The sequence below is a fragment of the Haemorhous mexicanus genome, chromosome 2 (genome assembly GCF_027477595.1).
Source record: "Haemorhous mexicanus isolate bHaeMex1 chromosome 2, bHaeMex1.pri, whole genome shotgun sequence".
Classification (NCBI taxonomy): Eukaryota; Metazoa; Chordata; class Aves; order Passeriformes; family Fringillidae; genus Haemorhous; species Haemorhous mexicanus.
In genome coordinates, this window is record NC_082342.1 from 25,972,421 (window position 1) to 25,994,587 (window position 22,167).

The following is a 22,167-nucleotide window of genomic DNA, read 5'->3' on the forward strand; positions in this document are numbered from 1 at the left end:
AAAAAAGCCCCAAGGAGAAAAACTCCCTCTTCTTCATGGTCCTCATTAAAGGCTTGAGATAAGGAAGTCTGCTGGAGAAACAAAAGTCACATACCAGTTAACTATAACTATGTGACACTTTAATCAAGCCTTCCTTCAAGCAACTGTTGATTGCAGTAACCACTAGCTGTCAGGAAGCCGGCAACAGCACTGGAGCTTTCAATCATTTTAATGAAAGTTGGGGAATACTAGAAAAAGTGGTCATGGCTATGAAACCTTTGGAAACAATTTAGGAACAGCACAAGTCCAAAAAGCTACAGCTTGGTATTTTATATTCTGTTTACTTCCTATCCATCAAAAACTCTTTTGCTAAAACTGTCCTGTCCTCCAACAGATCCAGAAATGCTGCTTCTTATGAAAATTCCACAAGTTTTTCCTTGACTCATCTTCCTCATCAAACCACCTTTTCTTTTTTAAATTCTCTTCTCTCTGTTTTTAAGAGCAGCTATGGTCTCTTAACTTACCATTTGTCCTAAGCTGTCATTTCTACTTCACAACTTAATGACAAAAGACATTGTGTTTCTTCCTGTGGACTCACTCTTTCTTACTAATGTGGGCAAAAGCTCCTGCTGTTGCACTGTGCAATCTTCTGTTCTTCCTTCCATTTTTCAATGCAGGTTGCTACACATTCTAGTGCCCTCCTGAAACTCTTGCACAAAGAGGGATGCGTTCTGTTCTGCCTGGAATTACACTGGGTCAGAACTGCTCAAAGGTAGGTCCTTCAGCACTTTAAACTGTTAAGACCTGATTAATAAGAATCTAAATAATCTTTCTATAATCTAAAGAATCTAAAAATCTTCCTTGCCATTAGTTAACAAACAACATGTAACTGTCTCAGCTTACATTTACACAGCCAAAAAAAGTACAATAATTGAAAATTCCAAAGTTTTACTATTCCACTGCTTTCTTATTACACCACTGAGGAATCATGAAGAAACAAGGTCTCTGTAAATGACGGAGATACAAAGAGCTGTACAGCTCATACATTTTGTCCTTGTGTATGTATGGCTAGAAATCTTGGGAATATTTCAGGGAAGAGAGTTCATTATGGAACTTACTGCTCATAGCAAGTATTAATACACACTCTTCTGGTCCATGACAGGAAGCTTACCAATCATTTTATTTACAGAGCCTCATCTGTCTCAACAGGGGAAATACAAACAGTGGGCTTTGGGTTGGTTTCCCCATGCCCCACCATCCCCTTTTAAACCTTTTTCCTAAGCTTTTGGCTGAGTCTAGTTTCTGGAGTATGCATTTTGTACAATGGTTTTCAGAATTTTTTTTAAATGAGTTGAGAGTAGGATGATGGAGGAGTTAAGAGCAGCTACAGCTCTGGCATATGCACGAGAGGAGACTGATGTGTGTGTGCTGGAGCCTCACGTGCATGTGCAAACAGGGATGACACAAAACTGGGACCTTGCACTAGAAGACACTGTCTATGGCAAAACAAACCAGGGCAGCTGTACCAAAAGGCTTCAGCCTCTGGTCTTATTCAGCAGGTTATTTGATCACCCCTTACAGCTGGGCTTTGATCTACAGATAGCCCTTTGAAGATCCTTATCCTGTGTGACATACAGATGCATATATTTCATGTTTATCATGTAACTGTGTCCAATGCAGCACTGCCTGCATGAAGTACTTAGCACATTTCTAAATTTTTTCTATTTCTACACAAGTGAAAGGAAACAAAAATGTCACTGATGCCAGTAATATGTCAAAATCAAACTGAAAACATCATAAACATATTCATAAGCAAAGCTCATTACTTGCTGTTCTCCAAAAGGCTGTGTTTTTTTCATGGGCTGGATGGAAGTTAAGTAGAATAGTAACATGTATTCCAGCCAATACTGCAGATTTCAAGAAAATTTAGCCACAGTGTGCTCAGCAGGTTCCTTCTTTTTTGCTTTCAGATCAAGAGCATTCAGAGGATCTCACGGGCTGCAACAGACTGCACAGATACCTCCACACTCTCATAAACCATTTTCCTCTTCTAGCTGAGCCCTGGCTGTGCCCCTGCTCCTTGATCTTCTTGGCATTCCTCATTTATCCCCTTCTGAAGGCTTTGTGTTGACTTGGTCTCACCACCTCTGCCTTCCCCACCCTGCACTCATGAAGCTTCTTACTTCTGCAATTCTCTATGCTCTGCTGCTGTCAGCAATGAGATGGTCCCTCTCTCCCTTTGAGGGTGCCACCTAATCCAGAAGGCAGAGCCAGCCTCAGGCAAACATCAAGCGCCTTTCTCCTCATATGGACCAGCTATGCTCTTGTCAAAAGAACAGAACACACATTAACTGTGAACAAATAAAATAATGTAAATTCCACCTGTCACCTTGGAATTCGTCTGGCTGACCTTCAGGCATTGGAAAGTCTACTGCCTCATCCAAGCAAGACACCTGAGCTTCCTCTGTAGTGCACAAAAACCATCTAAAACAACATTTGCAGCACAGCAATTATGGAAGCTAAGGAAGGATAAGTGCCCCTCTCTCTCTCACATCATCATAGTTCTTCAGGTGACTTTTATTTTCAAGGCATTTTAGCACCAGTCATATCAAATACTGATGGTCGCAGAAGGAAACTGGACAAAATACTTGTTGCCAAAATACAAGCCATCAGCAAGAAGTAACACGACAAAAGCAGTACAATCTTTGTCATACAAAACAGGATACGAGACAAGCATCTCCTGCAATGGTGATCGAAGCTACAAACACTTTAACACTACTGTTACTGTGAGAACAACCTCAGATCACTCCAAGAGATTCTTCACAAAAGTTCTCATCCAAAGACAAATGCTTAGGTGTCAAAGTGAAATCTGCGGTCGTAGGTGACCTTGTGAATGATACCAAAAGGGCTAGCTTGCCTTGGCTTGCCTCACATGTTTTCTTTGCAACTCATACTCCCTCCAAACTCAAGCCAACCACTTGAGACATGTGTGCTTCCTGATTTATCTCAGCTCTGCCCTGGTTTGTGTTGCTCAGTTTCATGCAATAGGCCACTTGGAAATCAACATCAGCTGCTGCAGAACACCATTTTCTACTCTTGCAGCAATTCAAGGTTCAGTTCATCACCTAAACTAACCCTTCTGTCTCTATTACAGAGAAAAATTGCCTAAGATGGTGGGGTTGTTGTTGAGTAACACGTTTTCTCTTTGTGTTCCACATGAGCTGCAGCAATGTAATGTACAAATACAGAGTCAGTATCAAAGGCCCTACAGAGACTTCAAGGGAGTCGGTGTAACCTGAAAGTGCTTTTGTACTTGCCAGATATCACAAAAAAAAAATAATCAAGCCAAAGTAACCTCCTTTAACACACACACTAAACTCCCCATACCTTTTAATTTTTAACAAGCCAAACTCAAGAACCTGGAAAAGCTGCAAAGTCTTTATAATATTTAGCCTAACCATCTCTCCCCTTAGCACTGCACACTTCATCTACACTTCCAAGCTGTCTTCTCCTGGCTGATAGGAGAATAAATAACTTATTGTCCATTCTGACAAGGTTCTCATATTTTTAACTGAGCCAAGTCTGTGTGTACATAGTTCTGTACATGAAAGAGGTGGCTGTAAAGGTTTGTTCAGCAAATGAATTGATCTGATCCAGGCAACAGTAGTCAAATTTTCAATTGCAAGGCCTATAAAAAGTGCATGTGAGGTGAAACTCCTTCCAAAATCAGTTTTGCAACAGTAGCAGCAACTTCTCAAACCACAATTTATTTTGTAAGCTTACTCTTGTCTGACTAAAAAAAAAAAGATTAAAAAAATCCGTCTACTTTTCTGTTTATTTTAAAGTCAGCCAACCTCCGTACTACCAGTCTGAAGCCCCATGTCTTTCAAAGTTTTGTTAACAGACCTAAAATTATATTCCATGCTCCAGTGTTGGAAGTTTTCACGAAGCCCACAAGTCTGTGTAAGTTGTTATACTGTCTCCTCCTCACCCTCCATCCCTTCAGGCACTTTGATTCTCTCTGTTTCACTCCCACACCTTCCTACCACTCCTCCTCCCTGGCACCCCCCAAAGGTTCTGCACTAGCTCTCTGCAGGTTCTCTGCTGTGGGCAGCAAGCATGGCACATTTGCCAGCCTAAGACAGTATTTTCACTGGTCTTGGTGCTTCTGGTTGGTGTTTAAGTGATTCTAATGATAAGTGTCCTGCTCAGAAAGTTTGTGTGTCTGTCTACCATTGCCAATATGCTGAACTTGGGTAGCCACACGCCTGAGTTAATTGTAAATTAGAGCGGATGGTGAAACCTTTAAGGTAATTGAGACACCAAATACAAGCTGGTCACAAAACAGGAACAAAGATAAAATATCTACCTTGTCCCATAATCTGGGTGCCATAAGGGATATTTATGTTACTTGACAAGTTAGAAAAAGAAAACATTTAACAACCAAAAAGCAACTAACCCCACAAGATATCAGAACATGCAGTTTAACTGTAAATTTCATTATGAGATGCTTTAAGTTGTAAAGGTGAGATAGTCCTACTGATGCTTTTCCAATGCCTTCCAAGGCACCCAGAATATCATCTATTTATTAATTCACCTTTAAAATAAGGACAAACACACACTAGGCTGCAAAAGATATTTTTAGATTTCATTAATTCAGATTAGCAAAATATGTGAAGGACCTCCAGTAAAAGTCACTACAAGATTACAAGACATTATTTTTCATCTGCAGGTATTTTGGCTGATTTTTCCTCAGTAAGAAGGGATTTTTTTCCCCAGAAGAATAATTACAAATCATCTTTTCCTTTGATTTTTTTTTTTTGAGATTAAATTCTACATTTACGAAGCAGTCCAGGTATTGGAGCTTTACACTTTGCAAAGCAGAAAAAAATGCTCTGAAATTCTACTGAGACTTCCCAAGCTGAACCAATTTTGGACCATTCACTTCAACAGAAGATGGAGATGGATTGAAAGATAAAATTCACATGTCTGCTGCAAACCCCAGAGATCATTTTCGTTTGATTCTTAGCATCAAATGAGAGATGCTTCCACTTTGTGCCCTAAAGCCTCTCCAGTGCAACCTTGGAGGCAGCAGTGCTGTCATCTTCCTACACAGTTGTGAGCAGCCCTGTTCTGATGGAAGGAATTACTCATTATTTGTGTTACAACTGCTTTTTAAAAGTCCCTGCTCTGTTCAGGACTAGCTGTATTAGACAATGTGCCTATACATAATAACAGATAGTTCTTGGCCTGGAAAACTTATAGGAAGAGACACAAAGAACAGAAAACAGCAGCATGGACCCCATTTTCTGGAGTGGGGAAACCAAGACAGCAAGACAGTAATTTTCCAGGGGCACAAAAGAAATACGTAATTCACAAGAATCACAAGTTCAATGTCTAATTTTCAGCTCGTATCTTTAAAATCTCAGATGAGTTCCTTAACTATTCTCTCTCCTTGATGTAATGCTTTGTAATTCCTGGGTAACACTCTGATGATAAGCCACAGTCTGCAGAACTCAGACCATACCAGGTCACCTATGGGAACTTGAGAGCTGCCATGGGAATATAAAGAACTGCTGCTTACCCATCTTCCACCCTGACCACATTCTAGTTCCTTGATGTGTGAAGTCAATGGAAGCAGAGAAAGGAAAAACTTCCTATTAGGAGTACTGAAGGGAAGTCCCATTAGCACATCAGATGCAGTCTATCATATTGTAAGTGAAAGAAGCTGATAAAAATTCAGCTCAGGTGGCCCTGCAGCAGAACAGAGAATGTCAGCCTGAAGCAAACAGACCAGCAAGCAGCACCCCAAATTATTCAGCAAGTTCTCAGAAATTGAATTAAGCATTTTATATCCAGCTTCTAAAATGCTTTTGTTTAGTTAACAGTATCCCCAGGCAATGACACCAGTGATATATACTGAAAACTACTGCTGCAGTTTTTCTCACAACAATGCTAAGGCTGGCTGCCAGCAGTTGATGAGAAGAGGAAGAATAATAACAATAATAACAAGAACAATACCCATCATCATTGTAAATGTGAAACCAGACTACTAGTTTTTGTTACAGAAGGGAAGGCTTAGGCCACAGTATTTATTTTCACCCACTTTGAAGCCTTCATTAATGTAGTTCAAACAGAAAACAACTTCAGATACAGAATCACAGAATAAGCTGCCTTGGAAAGGAACCACAAGGATCATTAATACAACTCCTGACCTGGCACAGGACACCCCAGGAGTCACACCATGTGCCTCAGACCATTGCCCAAATGCTTCTTGAACTCTGTCAAGCGTGGTGCTGTGAGCACTTCCTCGGGGAGCCTGTTCCAGGGCCCAACCACACATTAAGAACCATTTTCTAATATCCACCCTAAATGTCCCCTGACACAACTTCAGGCCATTCCCTCAAGTCCTGTCACTGGTCAGCACAGAGAAGAGATCAGTGCCTGCTCCTCCTCTCCTCCTCACAAGGAAGCTGTAACTGCAGTGAGGTCTGTCCTCAGTCTCCTCCAGGCTGAACAGCCCAAGTGACCTCAGCCACTCCTCATATGGCTTCCCCTCAAGGCCCTTCTCCATCCTCATTACCCTACTTTGGACACTCTCTAACAGCTTTATACCCTCCTTATGTTGTGACCAGAGCTATACACAATATTCCAGGTGAGGCTGCCCCAGCTCAGAGCAGAGTGGGACAATCCCCTCCCCTGCCCGCTGTGATGCTCGGCCTGATGCCCTCAGGACAGGGTTGGCCCTTCTGGCTCCAGGGCACTGCTGACTCAGGTTCAACTTTCCATCGACCAGGACCCCCAGGTCCCTTTGCAGGGCACTGTTTTCCCCATTGCTTTCTCATTCCCAGTCTTTCTGTACATTCCGGGTTGCCCCATTTCAGGTACAAAATCCAGCACTTTCCCTTGCTGAACTTCATACAGTTGGTGATTGCCCAGCCTTCTCATTTATCAAGGTCTCTTTGTGGGGTCTCTACCTTTGAGTCCTCCCAGTTCAATATAATCTGCAAACTTGCTCAGTATCCCTTCCAGCCCTACATACAAGTAATTTATGAAGATGTTGAAGAGCAGAGGGCCAAGGATGAAGCCCCGCAGAACCCCACAAGTGACAGGTCACCAGTCTAATGTCACTAACCTTTGTGCCCAACCTGTGAGCCAGCTGCTCACCCATCCTATGATGCGTTTATCTGGCTGTATGCTGGACACCTTGTCCAGAAGGATCCTGTGAGAGACAGTGTCGGAAACTTTGCCAAAATCCAAAAAGATTACACCAGCTGGATTCCCTTGATCAACGGGGTGGGTCACCTTGTCATAAAAGGAAATGGGGTTTGATAAGCAGGACTTTCCTCTGAAAAAAGTCATGCTGGCTGTGACCAACGATTGCATTGTCTTTCAGGTGTTTTTCAATACCTTCCAGAATAATCTTCTCCATAACTCCAATTTCTCTCATATGACAATTTATCATCATGAGTACCTAAGATACACTGTGATCTGCAGCTCCTTTCTTTTTTGGCTGTTACTAGCTCTACTACTGATAGTATTGACCAAGCAGAGCCTGAACAAGAAGTCCTCTGGGACAAGGAAAAGAGAAAAGTAAGTAAGGCACTTCTAGGAATTCACCATTCATAATCTGCTGACAAAAACCTGAAACTTTCCAGGACAGTTACAGCCAACTTCAGGATACTCACAGTCACAACATCATCATGGTTGTGATGCCTTGAGAGGCTACCTAGAACAGAGGCTAGACAGTGTTAAAGGAATAAAGTAGGTATTTATTAAAAAGGACTTCAAAGAATACACCTTGGGCAGTACAAGGCTAAGGTTATACCCAAGATGGATGACAGGTCACACTTTTTCACACTTTTGTAAGTTTTGGCCCATTTACATATTGGGGTTAATTGTCCCATTACAGCTGCAGGTTATGAAGTCCCATCCTTCCAGATTGCTCTCCTCAATTTGCCGTTGTTTATACTTTTTGAGCCTGAAGCTGTAATGGTGTCCTTGGTTCTCAGGCTGGAAAAGGATTGTTTTGTCTAACTAAACCGAGGAGAACTTGCTAACACTTTATATGAAGTTCAGAGTTATATACTAATGCAGTACAGAATCTGGAAAATATGAAAGCTAAAACTTAAGGCATCAGTTGTGTGGATGTTAACTGTTCTACTGCCCTTTTTCTACATGGTTATAACTTTCTCTATTGCACAATTTCATCAAGCAGCTTTCTGTGTTGTCTCTTGCTAGCTGCCATTTACAGAGCTCTAGAAAAAGCACTTGCTGTTCTACCACGTTCTACCTTGATTTTCATAAAAATTCTACCTTTATTATTTTCTTAATTTTTAAAAAATGAAATATCACTCATAATGTGAAGTATTTGCAACAGCACACAACAGCACAACATAACCAATATGTTCCAACCAGAGGCTGGGACGAATTCTAGTAAAGGACAAGGCTATCTACAGTCAACAAAAACCTGAGGCACACATGTAAGCAAACGCTCTTAATCTATTCAAATCAAAGATTCTACAAACACACAAGGTCACCATGACCAGAGTGCTAAGAAACTAAAGGGGAAAATAGTTGTTTAGTGCAGTAATAGGATAATTTTCTTTCCCAGACAGAGTGACCTCAGAACTTGCCGTATCTTTTGGAAACACTGCTCCCTTCTTGCAAGGAAAAACTGAAGATATAAGCTGGTTTATTTTCCTGAATATTTATTTTCTGGTATTTTATATATTCAAAAACATTGCTGTCCAAGGTAAAAGAGTGATTTGCTGTCTGCTGTAACCAAACAGCAGATATGATGTATTGAAATGTATTGATTTTGCATTATTTAGACACAAACCAAGCAAATGCCGAAAGAAACTAGGCAAGCACTTCTAAAACTTTGTGTGGTCACTTTTAAAATAACATATGAGCCATCAGTATGAGATACTAAATCTGTAACACCACCCTGAAGCAGGCCATTTATTCAAAGCTTGGAGAGAACATTACCAGGAAGATCCAATGCAAACAGGGTATGGAGGAATTCATTTTGCAGAAAAAGACCTGCAGATGGATAGTTATTACCAAAACTCTGCGCAATCAGAAGAACCCCACCTCCTGAAGGCTGAATAGACAAATTTATGTAACTTACAGCATTTATAAGAATCTTGTGTTCATCACAGTTGCTTAAAATAACCAATTCTTTAACACACACACCCCTACTACTTTGATTTGCGCTCAGTCTGAGTGCAAAGGGAGCCTTTATGATTTCTAAGCCAGTCTTTCAGTCTTCATTCCCACCTACATACAGATGTAATCTTTATGATTTCAGATCATATTAAATGTCTTTGTGTGTCTGCAGAGCTAATCAGTACCAAGGTCTTGAACAAAAAAATTGAGTTTTCTTAAAACATAAATACTCTAGGTTCAACTTAAACCCTTACCAAAATGACTAGTCTTGTGACACTTTTCAGGAAAAGGCCCAAACATCCAGCTCCAGGATATTCTGGCACATTAGCCATTCTGGAGAGTAACTAGGAGGTCTCCATGCTAGTTCAGCAAGTCAAGGAAGATCAGTAACCAGTGCTGTAATTGCTTTGTGGCACAGCCCTGCTTTCCTTCAGTCTCTGGGCTCATGTTAAGTTTCACTCCTACTGCTAAAATAGGGCAAGTTATTCCAGCCTGGAACGAGGTGAGAGGTACCCCAAAAGAAACATTTCCAAGCCAGAGACAGATTGACACAATGGAAAGACAGAAATGCAGACGGGAACCCTGAAGCTTCTGAAGCTCATGCTACTTTCTAGAAGGACATACAGAATCTTTGACCAAATATTGTAACTTCCTGCAAATGTCCAGAAAGCAGTTTAAAACATGTCTTGTCATCAGGGGATACTAAAATATCATAGTGTCAGATAGCAAAGGAAACTCCAAAAAAAACCCCTACTACATAGGCTAGAGGGGTTTTGGTAGTCAGCTAATTATAAAAAAAGGCATTGCAGCAACTGGAAATCAGATGCAAATATACTCTCAGTCCTCTCCCAGAGGGCACAAACACCTTCTGTCCAGAGGACAAAAGCAGCAGACTCTCCAGTATCATGCCTCTGTGGTGGCACTGGGCCTGGTAATAGACAGTGCAGTATTTTTTATTAACTATTTTACCAAATTACTTGAATTTGGGACCACTGAACTCAAGTCCAGTGAGCTCACATCCAGGATATCTTTAGGCAGCAACAGTTGCATTGGTAACACATTCAAGTTCAGTAGCTCTGGAGCTGCAGACAAGGAGTGGCAGATAAAAGTGTTTTTTTTCCAACTGCAACTTTGCCAACATGCCTCAATCAGGCTGGATTTAAAGTAGAGTTAGGTCTTGAGGGCTCTGTCAATATTAGTCTCCTGATGGAGACTGTCAGTCACCGCTAATAACAGCAAATTTCAATCTAGCCATCAAGAATTAAAGTGAGCCTACAAGCTCCAGCTCCACATGACACTGAACAGCCATCATATGACAGCAACCTTGCAGCAACAAGCCACATCTAAAGCAAACCACTTGCAAGTAAAGGGCTCCTCCACTACTACTGCTCTGATTTTTGTTCTAATCTCTGCACAAAGACATATTGCCCTTGGGCTGAAATCCCACTTGCGATCAAACGCCTGCCCATCACCTGCAAAGAGTGGCTTGGAGGAAACAGTCTGCAAGAAACACAGCTCTAAGCTGGTCACTTCAAAACTGTAAGCAGATCATCCATGCCACTACAAAGCACACACACATGTGATCAAAGCAAATAGGGCAGCAGGGGTAGGGTGGGTGTCAAGGCCTGCCAGACCTCTGCAGTACATATTCAGAAGCAAAAAAGACATCAATAGAACTTACTATGATCACTGAATTCATGCCTGTAAAAATTACTTATTGGATTCTTGACTCTCAGCTGCTCCCAGGGCTACAAAGAGCTTTGAGAGGAAGAACAGATAATTATCAGTTTTGTTCTGGGTGCAGCCAGTGCAGACTCCATGCATTTTAAACCAGGGAAAGCAACTCACTGCCACAGGAGTGGTGTTTGGCATCCACAGACAGAGGCTTGTCTCTGGCAAGAAACTGTAATACTGTTGGAGGTAAATTTCAAATCATACACCAATATACTGACAGTCTAAAACAGTGGTGACAACTCCTAGTTGCAGTCACATTGCAGCTATGGGTCATTAGAGCACAGCTATCTCAGCATTTCTTTTCTTCTAGATCCCCTGCATGTGCACAAACAGGTGACATGAAAAAGGCAGGAGAAATCCTGAACCTACAGATACCTTGGGCTTTGGGAATCAGCAGTGCCAGCTCAGAAAAAGGGGGCTGCACTAGAGGGAAGAATGTACCTCTGCAGACAAAAACTACCCCGTCTCCCAACTAAGAGCCTTAGCTCTCTCTAGAACACTTTTTCATCACACCTGCAGAAGTTAATGTAGAAATTAAAAACTGAAAGGACAGAGTCAGATGATTGATCCTAAATAACATCTAAGCAATTCAATCATGTCTTTCCCATTGCTGGCTTAAACAGCAGGATATTGTAACTGGTATTGATTGGTCAGTTTGCTACTCTAGTTGGTAAAAGTCTGTATCTGAATTAAAGTTTTTATTTTTATTACATGACTCAGACTATCTGAGCAGATAATTAATTATATTAAAATCTTCTTTGTTAAAGAGTTAGATTAAAACAGTTCTTATTTCTCTTGAAAGACTTTATGTACTTCATTGTCAACACTCTCATCAGGGCTCACTAGGCTATAGGGAGAATCCACACTGAAATAGCTATAGAGGTATTACCAGAAAACAAGCACTTGGAAGCCCAAAATAGCCTTTATATTCCTTTACAGCTTCCACTGAACTATTCTTTATATGATGCAATATGAAAATGTTGTTCTGATAATGTAGCTCTAGGAATGTACATGAACATTCTAGGCCTCACATATATCTGGTTTTCACTGCTATAGATTCACAGGAGGTCTATAAAAACAAAAATCTTACAGCAACAGTGCTCTTTGGCTCATAGCTATCCCTATTTAACTGACGTGATTAACTGAGGCAGAAAGATATTGAACTTTTTGTCCAAGGTCACACAGTGAGGTCAGGAATGAAGCTAAAGCAGACTAGCTCTTTCAGTTCACTGCTTTGTTTTAAAACATCTAATCTCCCTTTCAGCTCTTTCATGCAAAAGTAGAAATGACTTGATACACTGTTACACTTAGAGGTGCAAATCCCCAGTGTAAAAAGAATGCAGGTTAGGATTTAATGCAAGTGTATGAAAATCCCCTTTAAGTCCACAGGATGCAGGAATATTGCAGCACATCTCATCGCTTTAATAATATCTCACAACAGAAGGGACTTGAGTCACATTTAGTATACTGCCAATTCCAAGTAAAAGCTCTTAGGAATACTAAAATTTATGCAGTCAGCCAGGAACATGTAGCTGATGCAGACTCTTGGAATAATGTACTATAACCAATTTTTTAATCTGAATATGAACAAAGTTGAAAAACAAAACAAAACAAAAAACCCACACCTTAATTTCTACAGCATTTTTCAAGTGTTTTATGAATACTAAGTAATCATCCTGACAACTCCATGACAAAATGGTACCAAGCAGTTATTTCAATATAGAAGCTGCACAAAGATGTGAAAACTAAAGCTGTAGCTTCAGACCTAAGTAATAGCAAAAAGTCTCTAACTGCTCCAGAGGCCAAAAATATAGAAACATTAGTGAAATGAAATAGCAATGCCAGCAAACTCAAGTGGTGACAGGATTCCCTGGCCACCTTCCTCCTATTCCAAGGTTTTCCATTACAGATTTGACATCCCGGTCCATGTTAAAGCAAGCCAAATCAATGCAGAATAGGTTGCTTTCTTTTTCTTTCTTACTGAACTTAAAATAGCTTTCTTCATAATGCACACTGCACTGCATTTACCCCTACTCCTCCAAGCATTTTCATTTCTTTACAATGAAAGAGAAACACAACTTCATTTCTGTCAGACTTTGGTCCAGTTAGTAACTTTTACCTCCAAGTAATAGTGTGTCCTGAAAGTTGAAAAGACATGTGTTCGGTAAGAATCAGATTTAATTAACTTTTTAAGTCCTCTTCCTAGCTTTCTAGAACAGCTACCTCTTTGCCATAGGTGAAATTTAGAAATTTTTTTACTTTCAATTTTTTTTCCTTTCTTTTCAACTGCACCAGTAGAAACAGAGTGAACTAGCACCCAGCAAAAAATGTGTAATTTAAGAACCTGCGTAGCAAGATTTGATAGTGTATTTTAAAAAAGGGCTTAAATGATCCAGACACACCATGAAAATCAGTGGGACCTGAAGTAATTTCATAAACCCCATTCTTATTTGTAATTTAAATATCTGATCATAAACCCCATTTTTATTTGTAACTCAAATATCTGAACAAAAGTTCTCAGCTGCTCATAGGATGTCAGCATTTCAAACCTTACAGTTCCGTGTATACAGCAGTCTGAGGATGCCTTCCCTCCCTGAAAAGCTGCAGTCTTGTGTGACATTCAGAGACCTTTTTAAACAGCTCATACAAACATTGCAAATAAACATTTTCAAGATGGGCATTAGTATGACTGCTGGCCTTTTACGGGGTACTGCAAAAATAAGCAAAGAGTAAACAGCTGTTTATTACAGCAGATGTGGAGAGAACCTTCCACTTCTAAGGCCCACATATTAGCCACAGAGGCAAACCAGGACAGAGAGGAAGAGGGACACCAAGAGCAAGGCATAGAAGGAGCCTAAGACCTGACTGGAGAATGCAACTGAAAGACAAGAACAAGCATCATGACTGGACTACAGAAAGGCCTGAGGTGTGACCACCAATAACACAAAAGAATGAGCTGCATTCCAGCAGCTGGTGATTAAAGAGGCTGACAGCTCACCAAGAGCACAGTGAGCCAGGCAGACACTCAGTAGAAAAGTGCCAGCATGCAAGAAGGATGCAAGGAACAGCAAGATCTGCAGAAAGCCATATATCATACTGCATTTACTATCTACTGGGGACAAGTGTTCCACAAGCTGGAAATCTGCAACACTGAGCCCTTCAATCAGACCACAGTAATTCTGGGAGTGAGCACGTTCAGCACAGTTCTTTCCAGAGAAGTATCTTTATCCCATCACCTGCTTTCCAGGTCCGATAGGGCTCTTCACACATGACTACAAAGAGGCTCAAACCAGGTTTTTGTTTAGTTGTCTTCCCTACTACCACAGAAGAGGTTTTAATAAATTATTTATAAGCTGGTTTATAATGAAGGGTATTTTTGGCAGAGAGCTTTACTGACCTGCAGTGCTAAGAAACTATTACCCGCTTTTAGAAAATAGCCCAGAGTTCCAGTTCATTTTTAGTGTTATACACTTGTTATAAATTATTATCTTAATAAAGTCTAATCCTCAAAAATAAAGAATTTTAATTCTTTCTTCAGCCCTAAACATCCTGCAAAACCAAGAACAGACTGAAAGGGCTGTTAACATTCACACCAAGTTTAGATATCTGATGTGCCATAAAGTAATTATTACATTTGTTATGTATTTAAGATATAATTAACAGAACAGGTGATTGGCAAAGATTCATTATATAAGTCAAATTCCAACACCTTCACTCACTTGAAATAGCAGTTTGTCTTGAAAGCAATGACAGTGATTTCAATGGCAGAGAAGATACTCTTTAACAGGAGCAAAAGTGACCCAAATGGGTCCATTTTTGTAGTGAACTTGGTCTTCTGTGTTTTTGAACAGACTGCATACACATCAGAATCTAGCATATGTAAACAGACAAGTTATAGAGATCCAGATCTCTTGATGATAATGTACTATTTGCATGACACTTAGATGTTCCTTAACCACTAGAATATCAATCAAGTCCAAATTATCTTCATAGTCTGCATATAACCTCATTCGGTAATGAAACTGCTGTTATGGTTTCTGCTACTCCTATTTTAGACAAATATTGTAACCACAAAGCGCAGTTGTGAGCTTCTCTGGCAATTCCAGTTGGGAATGACAAAAGCCAAGATACCTTAGCCCCTTTATCCTTGGGGACAAGCTAAAAATACTATCTGAAGGGACAGATTAATTTCAGGCAACGATTAGTCTTGAGAGCATCTGCAGTTATGTGCTTGGAGAATCAATTAATTTGCAATTTTTACAGAAAACAGTGCACAGAAATATAACATAGCTGCCTGTCTTCCAAACATACCATTAGTGGAACTGCTCTGAAGTCAGTGTCCAAAGCTTACAGTCTGTGCTTCCACTAGAAGCAGGCAGGTACTCATTTTCACTTTATGAGTCAGACATTAAACCATTACCAGGGAAACACAAACATCATCACATGGTCACTGAGTAGCAAGAGATCTGGGAGACAGGAAATTAGCTCCCTCCTCTGTGGTTTTCTTCTGTTACCCAGAAAATCAATCAGTTTATACATCCCTCAGCTCATTGATAGCTGCTTACACACATTGCATAGTTATTACAGTTTTTCATGTGAGTAAGAAAAAACAATGAAATTCCTCTTATAGAGGAACTATTGTCTTTCATAAATAAAAGCCTCTGTGATGTTTGCAAGCATAGGCTGATCTTAATGTATCAGGTATTAAACAAGCAGACACATGAAAAGGATGTAATAGGCACAAATAAAATGACTGCATCTGTGAATGTTTTAAAGACCAGTAAACTTAAACATGGAATTTGAAACAAAACTCAAACAACTATCTTGTGTACATTACTGCTGATATACCATCCTACAGTTAAAACTAAGTCAGATAAATGGCTTATGCTCTGTTTACAAGATGCTAACTCAGTAGAGAAATATTTGAATGTTACCAAACAGAAAAGGCAATAAAGGTTTGGATAATGCCTTTAACCTGTGCTTTCTATAGTGAAAGCACTGGATCTGAAGAAAAACATATCCTGAATAACTTGTTCTCCCCTTCAAACATTCATCTGTGTGATTATTTTCCAAGAAGACTCGTGACTTTCCTCAAATTTGTCCCTAAAACATTAAATCATAACAAGAAAAACATACAAATCCTGACTTAACTGCCTCCATCTCGCCTTTCACCTCACTGTTCTTGTGTGCAGAGGAGCCTTCACTGTTTAACAGAAATCTGCAAAACTTTTGAACAGTACTTACACCTGTCTTCAAATTGCACACAGTACTACACATAAGTAATTATACCTCAAGAAACGAAAAACAGAAGCTAGATGCAAACAGGTATGAGAACTTTGACAAACTTTTTTGTTTGCTTCCTTCTAAAAATCAAAGGAACCCATTCTCCTTTCAGTTTCATCCTAGGAGAATGCCACAGGCTGCAGTGAATTAACATGTGATTACACTAGCATCCACAAGAAATAACTGTTCATTCCAGGGCCCTGAAGCCTTGCATTCTTATATTTGTGAATCCTTTAACAGAGATTTTTGCCTAGATAGCTCTCCTTTCACATAAATGTAATCACAGTATTTTATAATCTGGTTTAGGTAAAATCAGAAGGGTTGCTAAAGAATTTGCAAATTGATTCACCAAGGTCACTGTTTGACCTCTTATAATAAGGTAATACTGACATATTTCTAATGAATGCAGCAGGCATGTGGCAGCCATACCACACTTTGACATTTTAATTCAGTTAGCACATCAAATTTTTATGCTTTATTTATCACTCAAGAAAGTACTTACAGGGTCAGAAGGACCACAGAAGTCTCTGAACACTTTTGAAGGATCAAATTGTCTAATCTCCATTGCTATGCAAGGGCCTGAACACAACTCTGAAACCATCTCCTGGAAGAGAACGAAGACAGAAAAAAAGTTGAACTCTTTGGGCTTTAGCAAGGGTTGTATTTCTCCACAAAACAAAGCCCAAACTTACAGGACAGGAACAATTAAGAAATATGCATTTAGGAAAGTGAGGACACTAAACAGATACCATTAGTATAATGTTTTCCATTTTGCTACTTGGTTTAGAAGGTGGAAATTGAGAAAAATTGGATATTCAGCTTCAACAGGATTCTGAATAGCATATAACAGCATCCACAATACTTTAAATTCTTTTGTAGGTACATCCTTATTGATCTGGACCTAGATTCCATGACAGCATCTCATAACTTGTCAAACTAGACTGAATCACTGGAATGCATTTTGCTGGGTTTTAAACCTGAAAAAACAGCTATGTTCTGCCAGTTCCACAGGCAGCAATGTACCCTTGCAGTGTTCCCTACCAGAAGCACAGTACAGAGCCTATATCTGTTTTTAAATATACACTCATTCAATGGCTTTAAGTCATTAAAATGTCTCCTGGGCTTTTGGCTCTCTCTGTCTTTTCCTCAAAGATTACCACAGAAGCTGAAACACACAAGCCAACAGAATCTGTGCCTGTGGCATAACCTGTTAAGGAAAGGGTCTGGCAACATTCTTGTGACATACTAATATGAGGATCTCAGTTACAGTGAAATCATCTGTTTCCCTGGAGTCTCCAGGAGAGTAAAGAGACATTGTGAGTTCTGTGTGGGTGATGCAGATGGGTCTTAGTTTTCATAAGCTTAAATTAACTTTGGGCATTAGTGCCAAATTGAAGCTTGTTAATTAGAGGTATAGGTTTCACAAGCAGAAAGACTCTATTTTTATGCTCTAGTCTGACTTATTTTTTTTTAAAACATGGCCTTATAATTTCATAATTGTCTAGAAATCTGGACAGACAAGTTTTAAACAAATGAAGACAATTAAAGGAATCAAAACCAATGAAGAAAGACAAAAGGACAAACATGCACAGAAAGTAAGGGAGGATAGGCAAGGACTAACAAGGTTCTGCAATCATGCCCACCTGCCACAGGCACATCAAAGATGAACCATGGCAAAATATACAGAGTGGAGGCAAGAGCAGAAGGAAAACAACAACTAAGTCCTTCTCTTCCTTCTATGAATTGTGACAGAAAATAAATACACAATGACTCCGAGTCAAGCAGCACTGTTCCAAAAGCTGCTATCCTCATACTGGATTCCATACTGAGAATGTGTGCCTAAGCTCCCCTCTCTGAATTTTATCCAGTGCCTCTATCATCAACCAGATCCTAGGAAATTTAAGTAGAAGTATTCCTTAAGGACAAGAAAAAAAGCACAGACTAGCTTCATGCTCTACAACATAAATAAATATTATAATTCCAAAAACTGTTTTATCACCAACAGATCCTCTGTTCAAAACAGGTCAAAGAGCCACATATTTCATTCTGCTAAGAAACAGTAAACAGTTCCTCTCTCTTTTATTGTTTCTGTCTCAGCACAAACATCCCACCAGCAACAGTGAACAACATGATGGAAGTGGCTCCTGACTCCTTCGTTACTGCACAGAGCTGAGACTTGAAGACCAGCTGCCACCAGGTACAGCACAGAGGCAGGTGGTTCTGTGTCAGACAAGCCTGATCTACTTACGCAGCCTCATCAGGTCCAGAGCTGAGTCTAAATAGCAGGCAACATTTGTCTGGTGAGGCTCCCAGTTACAGCTACATCAAATTTTCTCTGGCAAATAGTTTATTAATCAAATAGCATGGTTTGTGGTCAGTCAGAACCATTCCAGGAGGTGAATCAAGCTCAATGATTTTTGATTAATAAAGCAGATTCTAAGCTGAAATAATCTCACTTCTTTTCCCCCATTTTCTATTCTGGCTAGAATAGGAAATAAAAGCAAACCAGCACAAAAACTAAGCAACAGTACGTAAAATCCCATGTAGGAGATACTAACAAAGCTAAAATTTTGGGCAATTGTACAGCTTTCTCTTTTCACAGAGTACTTTATATACAATGTCAAACCTTTATCTGACTCACAAGAAATAACCAGAAGAAATGGAACTGCAGTTTTTTAAAGGGATTTCTGGATGCTAGTATCTTTTCTGCTGAGTTATTTTGGAATGATAAATAAAATTTAGATCAAAACAGATGGTTCTGAGTCACATATAGAAGTGGTCATATTCTTTCTCCAATATCCTATTTTGTAACACACTTTCCTATTTGGACTTCACTGACAATATCCATTGCTGTTCCCATGTGTGCCTTCTCCAGAACCCTTTACCATAATGATTAGCTTTTCTATGTTTTCCTGCATTTCAGATATTGAGTGCAAAAAAATATTAATTTGATTTCTTTTCAACTCAGTTAATCCAGCACACATAACCTGCAGGATGGAGTCCCAGATTCTCACTTTTCTAGACATCACCTACAACACATTTTATTTATTGACTTTCCTTGTTTATATGTCACCTTCCCTTCTGAGTAACTCTCCAATTAAATTATACAAGTAAAATCTGCCACTTGTTAAAGACTTAGAGATTGTGCAGCCCAAGAGCAGAAAATGGCAGAGAATTTCCCATTTTGTTCAAAGCTGAGGCTTTTGCAGCACTACAGGACTCCTCAGATCCTGAAATACTGATCAGATACTTCCATTTCTAATTCTGCCGCATACTCACAAGTATGCCTGTCAAATCTCCCTTTGGTACTTGTCAAAAATGATGTTCAGAGGAGACCTTATGAGTATTCCCCAATCTGAGAGTGAATTAACAGCACTCCTAACCCATTTAAGGACAAATCTACAAACCCTGTAGAAATAATTTAGACTGAACAATCATAAAGGAGGAAGACAATAATAAAAATTTCATTTTCAGAGTAATATTCGTAAATATGTAGAAAACTTACAATAATGTAGCCTTTTAAAAATTAAGGATAATTTGACACAAAATAGCATGGCAGTAAAGCTAAACTCATTACTATGAGTAAATTAGACAGTAAAGTAAAAATTACTATGAGTAAAATGAACCAAAATCCTCTGAGAGAAGGTGATCCAGAAATACAAGCTCATCTTCTTGTATTCGCATTGTTCTATCTGCAGCCAGGAAGTTTTACATGACTGTATAAGAAAGCATAATATTGTAGAGAATCTCAGATGTGCACTGGGATTACAGCATATCTCTAACTTCTTAAATTTTCTGAATATTTATGAAAGTCAGATAAATAAACCAAAGAATAGTTCAAGATGTCATTAGGAAAGCCTCCAACACAGCAGCCTCATTGTAAACAAAGTGATAAACGTATTTTGGTCCAAGCCGCTCTTACAATATCCAACCAAACAAAGATACAGGTGTCTCATAGCTCAACATCAATACAATAACTTTTCTGGGAGAAGCCGGGGACATGACTCTGTTGTATTTTACAAATTCCTCGGCTGAACAATTTTCATAAAAGACTCTCCTTGAGTATGATACACATAACACAATTCTCACTATGAATTAATTTATTTGAGAACACACTAGAACTGTTCAATACCAGGTTCATAAAAGAAACCACATCACAATCCCAACTAATAAGAAATGTGGTGATTTCCTCACTTGAGCATATTTTATTTTTAAACAGATTCTTGTTAAACTTATGCTTACCAGGTATTCAGGGACAACGCCTTTGTAAATCTCATAAAATTCTTCCACATTTGGACGCTCCATGTTGAACTAAAAAACCCAAAATGTTAGCCAGTCTATATTAAATAACAACAGGAATACATAGACACCCATTCTTAATCAGCAAGCATTCAGAATCCTCTAACTTTTACTAGGTAAAAGGAATGGCTTTACTACGGCAATATGAAGCTTGTCAGCAACTTAGTGATGGCACAGGCAATATAGCACACAGTACCTTTTCCACATCAAATACAAGTAGACAATGGTGATCTTAGTGGCTGATCCCACTAAGAAAGGGACTGTTCTTCATTTGTGATAGGGATTTGAGTGACGGGAGAATGTCAAATCTTGAGACTTTCACCACAACTGAAGGGCAGGACTCTTAGGAACAATCTCTGTGCCAAATCCTTTTAACTGCTGAGGGTATTCAGGGTGTCAAAATCCCTCAAGTACCTTTAAAAGCATTTCCCATAATTCATACTAAATATATATTTTTAAAAAATTAAGGAAGGATATTAAAAATAGCTTAATTAATCTTAGTTAGTACATTTTGTAAAGATATCTCAAACTGCTCCAGAAGAGACAGATATAATTACCTCCCCTGCTAACTGTAGGGAAACTCAGATACAGGGAAGTAAAGTGTCTTGGCTCAAGGTCACCAAGCAAACAGAAACAGATTAGCTGATCAGTCAGATACTAAAACACAAATATCACCAAGACAATGCTGATCCCAAAACATTGCCAGAGCCTGCACAAAAGTTTTATACTGCAGGAAGACACCTGTGCACTGCTATGATGTGCATACAGCACTACTCCAACTTCTGTTTATCATAAAAACACACAAAAGGAAACCTACCATCTGCAAAGCTGAGATCTCAAATCCTTCCTTGAGGATGGCTTTTATAATCTTTCCAGAAAGCCCTGAAGAAACATGGAAAATATAGTATTCAATCTCAAAAAGCAGATTTTACAACTGAAAGGTATTATGCCACTATACTGCTTATTCTCAAACTGAAAAAGCAGTATTTGTGTATTGCTTGAGAGGAAGCAGAGAAGAGGTCTGAGTTCACACACTCTATGTTCTATATAAGCTTACATGTTGATGGTTTCAAATAATTAAACTCCATGCAGATGTTGAAAAGCATTTCTACCAAAACAGGTAATTAGTGAAGCCTTTGCTTTTCTCAGATCAACTGCAAAACACCCAGTTGCTGCAAGACCAAGATTTATATTTTTAATGAAGACCCACTGGCAATACTGATGCTGAATCAGTCATCAATTCAGAGCACCAGCTGCCTTGTTCTTTTTGCAGGTCCTACTTTAAGCTAGAAACAATGCAGGATGATAACAAATAAACTAGCACAGGAGTTCATGTCTTCTATGGGAAAATCACATTAGTGCAAAATAACCTATTCCTTCAAAGTTTACAGCTCACATATATGCTATTGCTGATGATACTGCTTGTTTATTCTCTCCAGAACACATCCTCAAAGACTGAATGATATTGTTAAACAAAACATGGAACTTCAGAAAACAAGAACCACTGATTTTCCACTGAATGTATATTTTAGATTTGCCCCGTGCTTATAAGATCAGGCAATTTTGGAGATTATGTCAGCCAAGCACAGTACTCTCTGTATGAGTGAATTTCACAGAATCATTGTCTTTTTATAGAACACAAATGCCCGTCCTCTAGCACAATTTGTGAGAAAATACAAATTTCTGGACATTTATCTAGAA

The 22,167-nt window shown here is 39.3% G+C and overlaps 1 protein-coding gene across 2 annotated transcripts in view; it reads right to left on the reverse strand.

Moving 5' to 3' along the window:
* Nucleotides 1-22,167, reverse strand: part of NME7 (NME/NM23 family member 7) — an 89,718-nt gene that overhangs the window by 19,764 nt on the left and 47,787 nt on the right. For both annotated transcript variants that reach the window (XM_059837962.1, XM_059837963.1), the window contains 3 exons: nucleotides 21,284-21,348; nucleotides 20,410-20,478; nucleotides 16,670-16,771 (listed from right to left, as the gene is read on the reverse strand). In XM_059837962.1, the coding sequence (XP_059693945.1) occupies nucleotides 16,670-16,771; nucleotides 20,410-20,478; nucleotides 21,284-21,348 (236 nt within the window). The remainder of the gene's footprint in view (nucleotides 1-16,669; nucleotides 16,772-20,409; nucleotides 20,479-21,283; nucleotides 21,349-22,167) is intronic.